At 49.9% G+C, this 14,114-nt stretch overlaps 1 protein-coding gene across 2 annotated transcripts in view; it reads left to right on the top strand.

Annotated features, from left to right (window-relative positions):
- Nucleotides 1-14,114, top strand: part of NEGR1 (neuronal growth regulator 1) — a 291,886-nt gene that overhangs the window by 173,853 nt on the left and 103,919 nt on the right. For both annotated transcript variants that reach the window (XM_054165418.1, XM_009910800.2), the window contains exon 3: nucleotides 10,282-10,407. In XM_054165418.1, coding sequence (XP_054021393.1) covers nucleotides 10,282-10,407 — 126 coding nt within the window. The remainder of the gene's footprint in view (nucleotides 1-10,281; nucleotides 10,408-14,114) is intronic.

The raw sequence follows: 14,114 nt of genomic DNA, 5'->3' as shown, positions 1-14,114 counted from the left end.
AGGAGCTGTGGGGGGCAACAGGATGGGGCCAGACTCTGCTCAGTGGTGCCCAGGCACAGCACAAGAGGCAATGGGCACAAACTGGAACCCAGGAGGTCTGAGCTGAACAGGAGAAAGTTATTTGTTGTGAGGGTGCTGGAGCCCTGAAACAGGCTGCCCAGAGACTCTCCTTCTCTGGGGACTTTTAAGGGTTGTCAGGATGTTGTTACAGGAAGGATCTGGAGGTGCTGGAAGGTGCCCAGAGAAGGGCCACGAGGAGGAGCAGAGGGATGGAGCTGCTCTGCCATGAGGACAGGCTGAGGGAGTTGGGGTTGTGCAGGCTGGAGAGAAAGCTCCCAGGAGACCTCATTGTGGCCTTCCAGGATCTGCAGGGGGCTCCAAGAAAGCTGGGGAGGGACTTTTGAGGGTGTCAGGGAGGGATAGGACTGGGGGGATGGAGCAAAACTAGAAATGGGGAGATTGAGATTGGATGTGAGGAAGAAGTTGTTCCCCAGGAGGGTGGTGAGAGCCTGGCACAGGCTGCCCAGGGAGGTGGTGGAAGCCTCCTGCCTGGAGGTGTTTGCAGCCAGGCTGGAGGTGGCTGTGAGCAACCTGCTGCAGTGTGAGGTGTCCCTGGCCATGGCAGGGGGGTTGGAACTGGCTGAGCCTTGAGGTCCCTTCCAACCCTGACAATTCTCTGATTCTATGTGTTCCTGTGTGACCTACCCTAGATGACCCTGCTTTAGCAGTGGGGTTGGAGTGGATGATCTTCAGGGGTCCCTTCCAAGCCCCTACCATTCTGTGATTCTATATCCAACTAGTGGCTTTCATAGAATCATAGAATCAACAAGGCTGGAAAAGATCTCAGAGATCTTCAAGTCCAACCTATCACCCAACACCTCCTGACAACTAAACCATGGCACCAAGTGCCACATCCTAGCCTGTCTTGAACACCTCCAGGGATGGTGACTCCACCACCTCCCTGGGCAGCACATCCCAATGGCCAATCTCTCTTGCTGGGAAGAATTTCTTCCTCACCTCCAGCCTAAACCTCCCCTGGCGCAGCTTGAGACTGTGTCCTCTTGTTCTGGTGCTGCTTGCCTGCGAGAAGGGACCAGCCCCTGGATCTGTATACAACCCCTGGATCTGTATACAACCCCTGGATCTGTATACAACCTCCATTCAGGTAGTTGCAGAGAGCAATAAGGTCTCCCCTGAGACCTGAGGTCTTACTTCCCCTTGTACAGGATGCCTTAGAGCTGGGCTGAGGGTCGGGAGGAAGGGATGCAAACTTCTCCAGCACACGCAGAGCCCTCCTTGGCTAATTAGCCACGGGCTCTGGATTAGCAGTGCTGGCTGCTGGGTGGGACCTCAGCCAGGGTAATCTCCTGGAAATAAGTTACATCTGTTTCTGCTAATTAATGCACCCCGCAGCAGCCGCAGCGCCTGGCACTTGGCAGTGTTCTGACTTCCTCCTTGCTTTGGTGGTGCCTACCGATGGCTTCTCCAGATGGTGGGCTGGCCCATGGAGGACCCTGCTAGCTGGGAAGGCAGTCCCCCCTCTTCTCCCTCACAGAAGTTTCAAACATCATAGAGAATGCAGAATTAACCAGGTTGGAAAAGACCTTCAAGATCATCAAGTCCAACCTGTCACCCAGCACCATCTGATCAACTCAACCATGGCACCAAGTGCCTCAGCCAGGCTCCTCCTAAACACCTCCAGGGATGGGGACTCCACCACCTGCCTGGGCAGCACATCCCAATGGCCAATCTCTCTTGCTGGGAAGGATTTCTTCCTCACCTCCATGCTAAACCTCTCCTTGCACAGGTGGTGTTCTGGTGCTGGTTGCCTGGGAGAAGAGACCAACCTCTTGTTCTGGTGCCTTGTCTCCAGGCTAAGCAACCCCAGCCAGCAGGGGCCAGCAGGAGCAGGGAAGTCATTCTGCCCTGTGCTCAGCACTGCTTAGGCCACACCTGCAGTCCTGTGTCCAGGTCTGGGCTCCTCAGGTTAGGAAAGATGTTGAGATGCTGGAAGGTGTCCAGAGAAGGGCAAGAAAGCTGGGGAGGGGTCTGGAGCACAGCCCTGGGAGGAGAGGCTGAGGGAGCTGGGGTTGCTTAGCCTGCAGAAGAGGAGGCTCAGGGGAGACCTTCTTGCTCTCTCCAACTCCCTGAAGGGAGGTTGGAGCCAGGTGGGGGTTGGTCTCTTCTCCCATGTAGGCAGTACCAGAACAAGAGGACACAGTCTCAAGCTGTGCCAGGGGAGGTTTAGGCTCGAGGTGAGGAGGAAGTTCTTAACTGAGAGAGTTGTTAGCCACCCTGGGATGTGCTGCCCAGGGAGGTGGTGGAGTCCCCATCCCTGGTGGTGTTCAAGAGGGAATTGGATGTGGCACTTGGTGCCATGGTTTAGTCATGAGGTCTGGGGTGACAGGTTGGACTCGATGATCTTTGAGGTCTCCTTCCAACCTTGGTGACTCTGTGCTTCTGTGTGAATTCTTCATGGAAAGCCACCTACTGGAATGTCAGGACACTCTTGGAGAGCAGAGCCATTTGTCACAGGGAAGTTTCCTCCCAGCTGCTGGGAGATGTGATGGTTGCAAAGTGAGAAGTCATCCAGCTTCTCAATTAGTGGGGAATGGAGTTCATCAGTGGCTGTAATCACCCTCGTGAGCACATTTTAATTATTCCCTGTATTTGTCATAAAAACTAATTATTATGTCCAAGCCATAAAAGAGAGGAGCAAGGATCTCCTTGGTATGTCGTGGTAGTGGTTTGTAGACAGCCTACAAGCTAATGAAATCAGTCTGCATATTAGGGAAGGAAAGGAGGAGATGACTCTGTCTGCAGAGAGAAATCCACGTTTCACCTCATCTTTGTCCTATCTGCAGCTGGTAACTAAGGTCATGAAGGTCTCTCCCCTTGCCATCCCAGCCTTTTGGGGCTCAGGCATGGAGCTGAGGGCAACACCCTGGTGAAATCACACAGAATCACAAGCTCTCAGGTGTAGGAGTTGGAAGGGACCTCTGGAGATCATCCACTCCAACCCCCTGCTAAAGCAGGAGCACCCACAGCAGCTTGCCCAGCAGCACAATGCCCAGCTGGGGCTGGAAGCTCTCCACACAAGGAGACTCCACAACCTCTCTGGGCAGCCTGCTCCAGGGCTCTGGGACCCTCATGACAAAGTTTCTCTTCCTCTTCAGGTGGAACCTCCTGGGTTCCAGTTTGTGCCCATTGCCCCTTGTCCTGTCCCTGGGCACCACTGAGCAGAGTCAGGCCCCATCCTGTTGCCCCCCACAGGTCCTTTATCTCTTGCTGAGCATTGCTCAGCTCCCCTCTGGGGCTGCTCTTCTGCAGGCTCTCCAGCCCCAGGGCTCTCAGCCTTTCCTCCTCACAGAGCTACTCCAGGCCCTTCAGCATCTTTGTAGCCTCCACTCAGCCTTCATCTCTCTTGAACTAGGGAGCCCAGAACTGGACAGTGTGACCATCTGCAGATCTTCCTAGTGAAGCAACAGCATGACCAGTAGGACCCAGACAGTGATTGTACCCTCTGTGCTCAGCACTCTTGAGGCTGCACCTCAAATCCTGGGTTCAGTTCTGGGCCCTTAACTCCAAGGACATTGAGGTGTTGGAGCAGGTCCCGAGAAGGGCAACAAAGCTGCTGAAGGGTCTGGAAACAGGTCTGATGCGGAGCAGGTGAGGGAACTGGGGGTGATCAGCCTGGAGAAGAGGAGGCTGAGGGGAGACCTTCTGGCTCTCTGCAACTTCCTGAAAGGAGGTTGGAGTGAGGTGGAAGTTGGTGTCTTCCCCCAAGGAACAAGTGATAGAGCAAGAGGAAGCAACCTCAGGTTACATCAGAGGGGGTTTAGGTCATACATTACAAGAAAATTCTTCACTGGCCCAGGTGTCCAGGGGAGTGGTGGAGTCCCCATCCCAGGAGGTGTTTCAAAACTGTGTAAATGTGATGCTGAGGAACATAACCTAGTGGTGACCTGGCAGTGCTGGGTTGTTGGTTGAGTTTGACACAGTCTCACCAGGGGAAGTTTAGGCTTGAGGTGAGGAGAAAGTTCTTCACTGAGAGAGTTGTTTGCCATTGGGATGTGCTGCCCAGGGAGGTGGTGGAGTCCCCATCCCTGGAGATGTTCAAGAGGGGATTGGCTGTGGCACTTGGTGCCATGGTTTAGTCATGAGGTCTGTGGTGACAGGTTGGACTTGATGATCTTTGAGGTCTCTTCCAACCTTGGTGATTCTGTGATGACCTGAAAGGTCTTTTCCAACCCGGACAGCTCCATGGCTCTCTGGTTCCGTGACGACTGCACACCGGGTTCTGCAGCAGCTCGCTCTTAGGCCTTGCCTGAACTCCATTCTCATGCTGTTTGTTTTAATTGCTTTTGGAAACAGCAACAAATTGCTTTCCCTCTGATTATGACCAGCCCAGGGGACCATCAACACCCCGCTGCGTCCCTCATGCCGCACTCGGCTGCTGTGCACGTCCAATAAAGGTGATTTATGTGCTTCAGGCTGAGGTGGATGCAAGCTTTGGTAAATATTTAAACAAAACTCTGCAAACCAACTCAGTAAACACCTTTGTTTTTATTGAGCTCATTCCCTGCTTTGGTTTGGTTTGTTTTTCCTCCCCCCCCTCCCCCCCCAATCCCATAATGTTGATAAATGACTTATTAAAGCAGAGCGCCAGGACCTGCTCTCAGTGAAGAATTTGAGATAGGAAATCATGGAAAATGATGAAGTTTTCCTCTTATTGGGTGATTTACAGAAGCCTTGTAGAGAATCACAGAATATATCCAGTTGGAAGAGACCTCAAAGATCATCCAGTCCAACCTCCCACCCAGCACTGAAGGGGCAACAATAAACTGAGTGCCTAAGCGCCAGGTCCGTGCTGCTTGAGCACCCCCCAGGGATGGTGACTCCACCACTGCCCTGGGCTGACCATTCTGATGTGTGAGAATGGAATGGAATGGAATGGAATGGAATGGAATGGAATGGAATGGAATGGAATAGAATAGAATAGAATAGAATAGAATAGAATAGAATAGAATAGAATAGAATAGAATAGAATAGAATAGAATAGAATAGAATAGAATAGAATAGAATAGAATGGAGTGGGATGGGATGGGATGGGATGGGATGGGATGGGATGGGATGGAATGGAATGGAATGGAATGGAATGGAATGGAATGGAATGGAATAGAATAGAATAGAATAGAATAGAATAGAATAGAATAGAATAGAATAGAATAGAATAGAATAGAATAGAATTAACCCGAAAAGACCTCAGAGATCATCAAGTCCAACCTCTCACCCAATGCCATTTAAGCAACTCAACCATGGCACCAAGTGCCTCAGCCAGGCTCTTCCTAAACACTTCCAGGGATGGTGACTCCACCACCTCCCTGGGCAGCACATCCCAATGGCCAATCTCTCTGTCTGGGAAGAAGAGAACCTCTAACCCAGCACTGAAGGGGCAACACTAAACTGAGTTCCCAAGCACCAGGTCCATGCTGCTTGAACACCCCCAGGGATGGTGACTCCAGCACTGCCCTGTGCTGACCATTCTGATCTGTGAGAAACCTCTCTGTGAAGAAATATTTCCTAATATCCATCCTGAACCTGCTCTGGTGCAGCTTGAAAGCATTTCCTCTACTGCTGTTGCTTGCCACCAAAGAGGAGAGGCTGCCTCCTCCTCCCTCCAACTTCAGGTAGTTGTAGAGAGCAGTGAGGTCTCCCCTCAGCCTCCTCTTCTCCAGACTGGACAATCCCAGCTCCCATGTGCTGCAGGCCTTTCATGAGCCTCCTTGCCCTTCTCTGGACGTGGTCCAAGCACCTCAGTGTCCCTCTTGTAGTGTGGGGCCCAGAACTCAACACAGGACTCAAGGTGCTAACCAGCGCTGATTACAGGGGGGATGATCACTTCCCTGTTGCTGCTGGCCACAGTGTTTCTAATACAAGCCAGGATGCACTCTGGGCAGGACAGACAACTCACAGAAGCTCCAAATACTCTCTCCCTACCTGCTGGCCACACTTCTTCTCATGCAGCCCAGGATGACATTGGCCTTCTGGGCTGCAAGTGCCCATTGCTGGCTCACGTCCACCTTCTCCTCCACCAGCACCCCAAAGACTTTTCCTCACCCTGTCCCCTCATCCTACTTCTCCCACAGAAGGGCAGTTTGACAAAACCAAATGAAGCAGAAGATGAGTTTTGATCACCTCCTCTATTTAATTTCTATACCCTATGAGCCTTGTCCTAGGCAGGGAATTAGCCATTTCCAACCATTTTAACACCCACCACCACCACAAAAGATCCAATGACCCCCAAAGTGCTTTTGCTTGGGGGTTTATTTCATATTTCATCCTTCCTTGTTCTCTTGTTCCTTTTGAGTTTCTTTAATCCATACCCTGCATAAATGTTTATTTGCTGCTCTCTTTACTTTTCCTCCTGACCTTCAGAGCTGCCCTGTGGGATGGGTGGAAGCCTGTAGCTGTTGGAAGGAAGAGCAGATTTAATCTGCACTCAAAGCTCAGCACAGCAGATCTTACAAGCTAAATTTGCTCCTAGATCAGAGTCTTTAGAGGGATCAGAAGAAGAACAAACCCAAAACAAACACTTTTTTTTCCCTGTTCTGATTAAACATTAACATTCCACTGTGCTTGTGCATGCATAGATTCCAGTCATCATTAGCAAACTCCAGTCATAATTGCTAAATTCCATTCACAACTAATAAATGTGAGTCATAATTAATGAATTCCACAGATTCTACTCATCTCAGTTTAATGATTCCTATCAGTCAGTAAATAGCAGGGAGGAAAAAAATAGCAGCATACCAAAACCCATCCAATCATAGAATCATGGAATCAATAAGGTGGGAAAAGGCCTCAGAGATCATCAAGTCCAAGCTGTCACCCAACACCTCCTGGACTAACTAAACCATGGCTCCAAGTGCCACATCCAATCCCTTTTTGAACACCTCCAGGGATGGGGACTCCACCACCTCCCTGGGCAGCACATTCCAATGGCCAATCTCTCTTGCTGGGAAGAACTTTCTCCTCACCTCCAGCCTGAACCTCCCCTGGCACAGCTTGAGACTGTGTCCTCTTGCTCTGGTGCTGCTTGCCTGGGAGAAGAGCCCAACCCCCACCTGGCTACAACCTCCCTTCAAGTAGTTGTAGAGAGCAAGAAGGTCTCCCCTGAGTCTCCTACACACTTCTCCTACCATCATAGGATGGTAGGTGTTGGAAGGGACCTCTGGAGATCATTGAGCACAAGCCCTCTGCCAAAGCAGAGTCACCTAGAGAAGGTCACACAGGAACACATTCAGATGAGTTAGGACTACCCCCACTTGGATCCAGCTTCCTTATAGGGAGTTGTAGAGAACAGTCAAGCCTCCCTTCAGTCTTCTCCAGACTAAACAACCTCCCACTGAACCAGGTTGCTCAAGGCCTCATTCAACGTGTCCTTGAACACCTCCAGGGAGGGAGCATCCACAGCCTCCCTGGGCAACCTGTTCCAGTGTCTCCCCACCCTCACTGCAAAGAATTTCTTCCCAGACTCCAGTCTAAATCTGTCTGGAGGAAGAGAGGGAAGGAGTTAGAGCTGCAGGCAGAAAATCCAGGGCTGGGAGCCTGATAACTGGGATTAAAAAAGCTGCTTCTTGTGAGGAGACCTGGGATTTAAAAAGCTGCTTTTTGTGAGGATACCTGGCAAGGAGATGAGTGGGAAACAGGGAATAAAGGCTTATGAGGAAGGGCAGAGGAGCATGAAGACAATAGCTGCATTAAGCGGCTGAGAAAAGCTTAGATCTTGTTGATCTTTGTCCTGGAAGAGAAATAGTGCTCATCTGGGTGAACTGGGTGAAATCTTGTTACTTCAGCTTGAGACCTCTGCCTGTGGCAGGGCTGTCAGTGTCTCTTCTTAGGTAATTTGTATTGGGGCAGATTTGATTGCAATTATTTATACGATGCTGCTGCTCTGATGGATCCTCCTGCCACTGAGCCGAAGGACCAGCAACAGAGCCTGCCAGGAGCTCATTCTCCCCAGGGAAATGGATGGTGCTGCATTCCCTATCTGTTTTCATCAGTGGTTCCAATTAAATCATTCTACTGAACACCAAGAAGGACATGGGTCTGTTGGAGAGGGTCCAGGGGAGGCCACAAAGATGATCATGGGGCTGGAGCACCTCCCCTATGGGCTGAGAGAGTTGGGGTTGTTCAGCCTGGAGAACAGAAGGCTCTGGAGAGACCTTAGAGCAGCCTTCCAGTACCTGATCTTTGAGCTCCCTTCCATCTTAAACCATTCTGTTATTCCACCCACCCATTTTCTGGTGGTGGATGCAGGGAAGAATCTGGGCTAAGCCTAAACCCTACCCTGGCACAGTCTGAATGCCAGGAGACATCTCAAGCTTCACAAGCTCACAGCTTGCATCAGGTTGGAAAGGACCCTCAAGGGCCATCACCTCCAAACCCCCTGCAGTGAGCAGGGACAGCTCCAACCAGATCAGCCTGCCCAGGGCCACATCAAGTCTGTTCTTAAATGTCTCCAGGGACAGGTCCTCAGCAACCTTTAGTTTGCTTTAGTTTGTACTGCTCACCCAGCTACTACCACGGGGGCAGAGCAGGGTCCATCCACCTCCTCTGTGCTCAGTTGAATCAAAATCCCCTGGATAAAGAGCATGGTGAGGTGTCAGTGTGAGAAATCCCTCGGGGGGGGATGCTTCCATAGTGCCAGGAGACCAGCAAACATCTCTGTTTTCCACCTCCAGAGGTGCAGGCCCTCAAAGGAAAAAGCTTAATGCTGTTGGAAATATTACACCATAAAATTTTCTTAACCTGGAAGGGATTTCCACACAGTTCCAGGGAGATATTGCCTCAGTCAGTTGTATCTATTTACTTGTGAGAAGTGTTTTGAGTTGATTTGATTCCTTGGCTGGACTTTTCTGGAAGTACATTTCACTTCTTGAAGGATAAAGAAATAAGTAGCTCAGATTTAGGGAGCTGCTTTGTAAAATACAGGAGAGTGAATAAAGCTGCTGTGTGTGCCCCATTATTCATCACATCCTGCTCCCAGATGGCTTCCTGCAGCTCAGGTGGAAGGATCCCTCACCAGCTGTCCTCAGCAAGTAGATTTATTTTTTCATGCCTCACACGCATCAGTAAGAACTGTTTCCAGGGCTGGCTTCAGAGCCAGGCTGAAATGTTAATGATCATAGAATCAGAGCATTCCTGGGGTTGGAAAAGACCTCCAAGATCATTGACTCCATCCATCAGCCCAACACCGCCATGGCCATAGAAGCATTTCCCAAAGTGCCGTGGCCACAGGGTTTTTGAACACTTCCAGGGATGGGGACTCCACCACAGGCTCACAGGGTGTCAGGGGCTGGAAGGCACCCAAAGAGAGCATCCAGTCCAACCCCCCTGCCACAGCAGGACCATACAATCCAGCTCAGCTCACACAGGAACACATCCAAATGGGCCCTGAAAGGCTCCAGAGAAGGAGACTCCACAACCTCTCTGGGCAGCCTGCTCCAGGGCTCTGTGAGCTTTAGACTAAAGAAGTTCCTCCTTGTGTTGAGGTGGAACCTCAGCTTTCCTGAGTTCCAATGCCTGACTGTTGATACTGATGTTGAACTTGAGCTGGGGTGGAGGGATAGAGGACAGCAGTAGTAGCAGCAGCCCTTTTCAGGGCATGGAGAAGACCAAGGAAGGGTCATTACTGCACTGGTGAGGCCACAGCCTGATTCCTGGGTTCAGTTTTGGGCTTCTCAGTCCAAGAAGGACATTGAGATTCTGGAGCTGGACCAGAGAAGGGCAACGATGCTGCTGAAGGGTCTGGAGAACAGGTCTGGTGAGGAGCAGCTGAGGGAATTTGGGTTGTTCAGTCTGGAGGAGGCTGAGGGGAGACCTCATTGCTCTCTACAGCTCCCTGTAAGGAGGTTGGAGACAGGTGGAAGTTGGTCTCTGCTGCAGAACAAGCAACAGAACAGGAGAAAATGGCCTCAAGTTGCTCCATGAGAGTTTTAGGTTGGCCATGAGGAACAATTTTGTCCCTTTGACGATACTCAAGGCTTGGCCCAGGCTGCCCAGGGCAGTGGTGCAGTCCCCATCCCTGGCAGGGTCTCAAAGCCATGGAGATGTGGTGCTGAGGGCCACGGTTCAGTGGTGAGCTGGCAGCGCCGGGTTAAGGGTTGGGCTTGACGATCCCAAAGTTCTCTTGCAGCCTGTGTGATTCCACAGCTCCATGACTGCTTCTCTGAGGCAAGCCCTTCCCATCCCAACCTTCTCCTCATCTCATTGCAGTTTCCCCGAAGATATTTCGCATCTCGAGCGACATCGTGGTGAACGAAGGCAGCAACGTCACGCTGGTGTGCCTGGCCACGGGCAAGCCAGAGCCCTCCATTTCCTGGAGACACATCTCCCCCTCTGGTGAGTACAGCTGCCCCTCACCTTGCACCTCTCCTCAGCGTCCCGGCAGGGGCGGGCTTGGCATCCTTAGGCCTGGGAAGCGTGACGGTGTGGTGGTTTTCGCCTATGCCTTCAACATCTGCTTACAGGTTTCCAGCAGAAAGGTAGAACAATGTAAATCATAGAACCATTGAATCACTGAATCATAGACTCACAGAACCATTGAGTCATAGAACCACTGAATCATTGAATCATAGAACCATTGAGTCATAGAACCATTGAATCATTGAATCATTGAACCATTGAGTCATAGAACCATAGAATCATTGAACCATAGAATCATTGAGTCATAGAACCATAGAACCATTGAATCATTGAACCATTGAGTCATAGAACCATTGAACCATTGAATCATAGAACCATTGAGTCATAGAACCATAGAACCATTGAATCATAGAACCATTGAGTCATAGAACCATTGAATCATTGAATCATAGAACCATTGAATCATAGAACCATTGAATCATTGAACCATTGAGTCATAGAACCATTGAATCATAGAACCATTGAATCATTGAACCATTGAATCATTGAACCATTGAATCATTGAATCATAGAACCATTGAACCATTGAGTCATAGAACCATTGAATCATTGAATCATAGAACCATTGAATCATAGAACCATTGAGTCATAGAACCATTGAGTCATTGAATCATAGAACCATTGAACCATTGAGTCATAGAACCATTGAATCATTGAATCATAGAACCATTGAATCATTGAACCATTGAGTCATAGAACCATTGAATCATTGAATCATAGAACCATTGAACCATTGAGTCATAGAACCATTGAATCATTGAATCATAGAACCATTGAATCATTGAACCATTGAGTCATAGAACCATTGAATCATTGAATCATAGAACCATTGAATCATTGAACCATTGAGTCATAGAACCATTGAATCATTGAATCATAGAACCAATGAACCATTGAGTCATAGAACCATTGAATCATTGAACCATTGAGTCATAGAACCATTGAATCATTGAACCATTGAATCATAGAACCATTGAGTCATAGAACCATTGAATCATTGAATCATAGAACCATTGAACCATTGAGTCATAGAACCATTGAATCATTGAACCATAGAACCATTGAATCATAGAACCATTGAACCATTGAATCATAGAACCATTGAAACATTGAATCATAAAACCCTAGAACCATAGAACCATTGAATCATAGAGCCATAGAATCATTGAATCAACCAGGTTGGAAGACACCTCCAAGATTATCCAGTCCAACTTATCACCCACCCCTATCCAATCAACCAGACCATGGCACTAAGTGCCTCATCCAAGGCCATTCTGGAAGATCTCAAGGGATGGTAACTCCACCACCTCCCTGGACAGCACATTCCAGTGGCAAGTCAAATAAATCACTACTGGGTGTGAAAAGGAAAATCAAAGATAATTCTAAACAATTTCATTGGAGAGATATCTGCTATAAGATTTGCTGTACCAAAATGACCTTCCCTCTTCTGAGCTCTTCTCTGCTCACTTTCTGCTCTGAAGGGAGACTAACCTGCTTCTCCTTGAACTTGGCTGCATTGTTCAGTGGGCCATCAATCAACAACCCTAGGTTCTTCAGTCTGGAGAAGGCTTTGAGGAGGCTATCCAGTATCTGAAGGGGGCTCCAAGAAAGCTGGGGAGGGACTTATGAGGGTGTCAGGGAGTGATAGGACTGGGGGGGATGGAACAAAACTAGAAATGGGGAGACTGAGACTGGATGTCAGGAGGAAATTGTTCCCCATGAGGGTGGTGAGAGCCTGGCACAGGTTGCCCAGGGAGGTGGTGGAAGCCTCCTGCCTGGAGGTGTTTGCAGCCAGGCTGGATGTGGCTGTGAGCAACCTGCTGTAGTGTCCCTTCCAACCTTAGCAAGTCTATGATGCTATGGTTTAGTGACAGTGGGTGAGTAGTAGTGGTGGGACTGTGAGCTCCAGGAGAGCAGCTGGACTTGATCTCAAAGGTCTCTTCCAAGCTCAGCAGCTTGGTGATGCTATGACAAATACAGGAGCATTTTTCAGCTGGTTTTCACAGGCTGCAGTCATTTCTCAAACAATTCCAATTAAAAGCAAAATGAGGAAATAATCAAGGCCTCACCAGGCACTCTAGAAGCAGGAGTGGAAGTTAAAAGCATTAACACCTCACAAAATGGATTTAATTTCCTCTGACTCCCATTGAACCATTACTCCATGATAGAGCAGAGTTTGTTAGGAGGGTGTTATTGGGTAAATTAAATTATATATGAAAGAATGCATAGAAAATGGCCTCTAAAAGCATGGCTTCTGTTTGATACCTCCATCTATGCTTTTAATTCCTCTTAACACCTTCAAAGGAAAACTTTTGGGCCATTAGAGCCATCTCTCTGCTAATTTGCTTGGAAGAGGACCTTTGAGATCATCACATCCAACTGCTCAGCTTGAGCTCACTGCTTCTGCTGAAGCACTGCCACTACACCATGTCCCTCAGCACCACATCCATGTGGCTTTTAAATACCTTCAGGGATGGAGACTCCACCACCTCCCTGGGCAGTCTGTTCCAGGGCCTGAGAGTTCTTGCTGTGAAGATATTATTCCTGATACCCAACCTGAACCTCCCCTGGGACAACTTGAGGCCACTTCCTCTCACCCTGTCTCTTGTTTCTTGGCAGCAGAGACCAACTTCCCCTAACCTCCTTATAGGGAGCTGTGAAGAGCAAAGAGGTTTCCTCTCAGCCCCCTTCTCTGAAGACTAAACAACCCCAGTCCTCTCAGCTGCTCCTCAGAAGACCTGTTCTCCACCCCCTTCACCAGCTTGGTTCCTCCCTGAATCAGAGATACTGGGTGTGGAAATCCTGGCTGCTTCATGCAAGACTGCTCTTGCACTGATTACTCAGGGACTCTCCAGCAGTAATAGATTTTCATAGAGTCATAGAAGGGTTTGGGTTGGAAGAGACCTTCACAGGCTCACAGGATGTCAGGGGATGGGAGGCACCCGAAGAGATCATCCAGCCCAACCCCCCTGCCAGAGCAGGACCATACAATCCAGCTCAGCTCACACAGGAACACATCCAGATGGGGCTGGAAAGGCTCCACAGAAGGAGACTCCACAACCTCTCTGGGCAGCCTGTGCCAGTACTCTGGGACCTTCACAGAGGGTCTGTGACTCCTCCTTGTGTTGAGGTGGAGCCTCCTGTGCTGCAGCTTCCATCCATTGCTCCTTGTCCTGTCCCAGGGAGCAAGTGAGCAGAGCCTGTCCCCTCCCTCCTGACCCCCAGCCCTCAGCTATTGAGAGACATTGATTAAATCCCCTCTCAGTCTTCTCTTCTCCAGACTAAAGAGCCCCAGGCCCCTCAGCCTCTCCTCCCCAGGCAGTGCTGCAGTCCCCTAAGCATCCTGGTAGCCTCCCCTGGAGCCTCTCCAGCAGATCCCTGTCCCTCCTGAGCTGGGGAGCCCAGAACTGAACACAGCACTCAAGATGAGGTCTCAGCAGGGCAGAGCAGAGGGGGAGGAGAACCTCCCTGGCTCTGCTGGACACACTCTTCTCAGAGCCCCCCAGGATGCCCTTGGCCTCCTTGGCCCCCAGGGCACATTGGTGTCCCATGGATAAGTTGTGATCCACCAGCACTGCCAGGTGCCTCTCCACAGGGCTCTCTCCAGCAGATCCCCTCCCAGC

Source organism: Dryobates pubescens, chromosome 11 (assembly GCF_014839835.1).
Source record: "Dryobates pubescens isolate bDryPub1 chromosome 11, bDryPub1.pri, whole genome shotgun sequence".
Classification (NCBI taxonomy): Eukaryota; Metazoa; Chordata; class Aves; order Piciformes; family Picidae; genus Dryobates; species Dryobates pubescens.
This window is presented reverse-complemented; position numbering and strand designations above follow the sequence as displayed.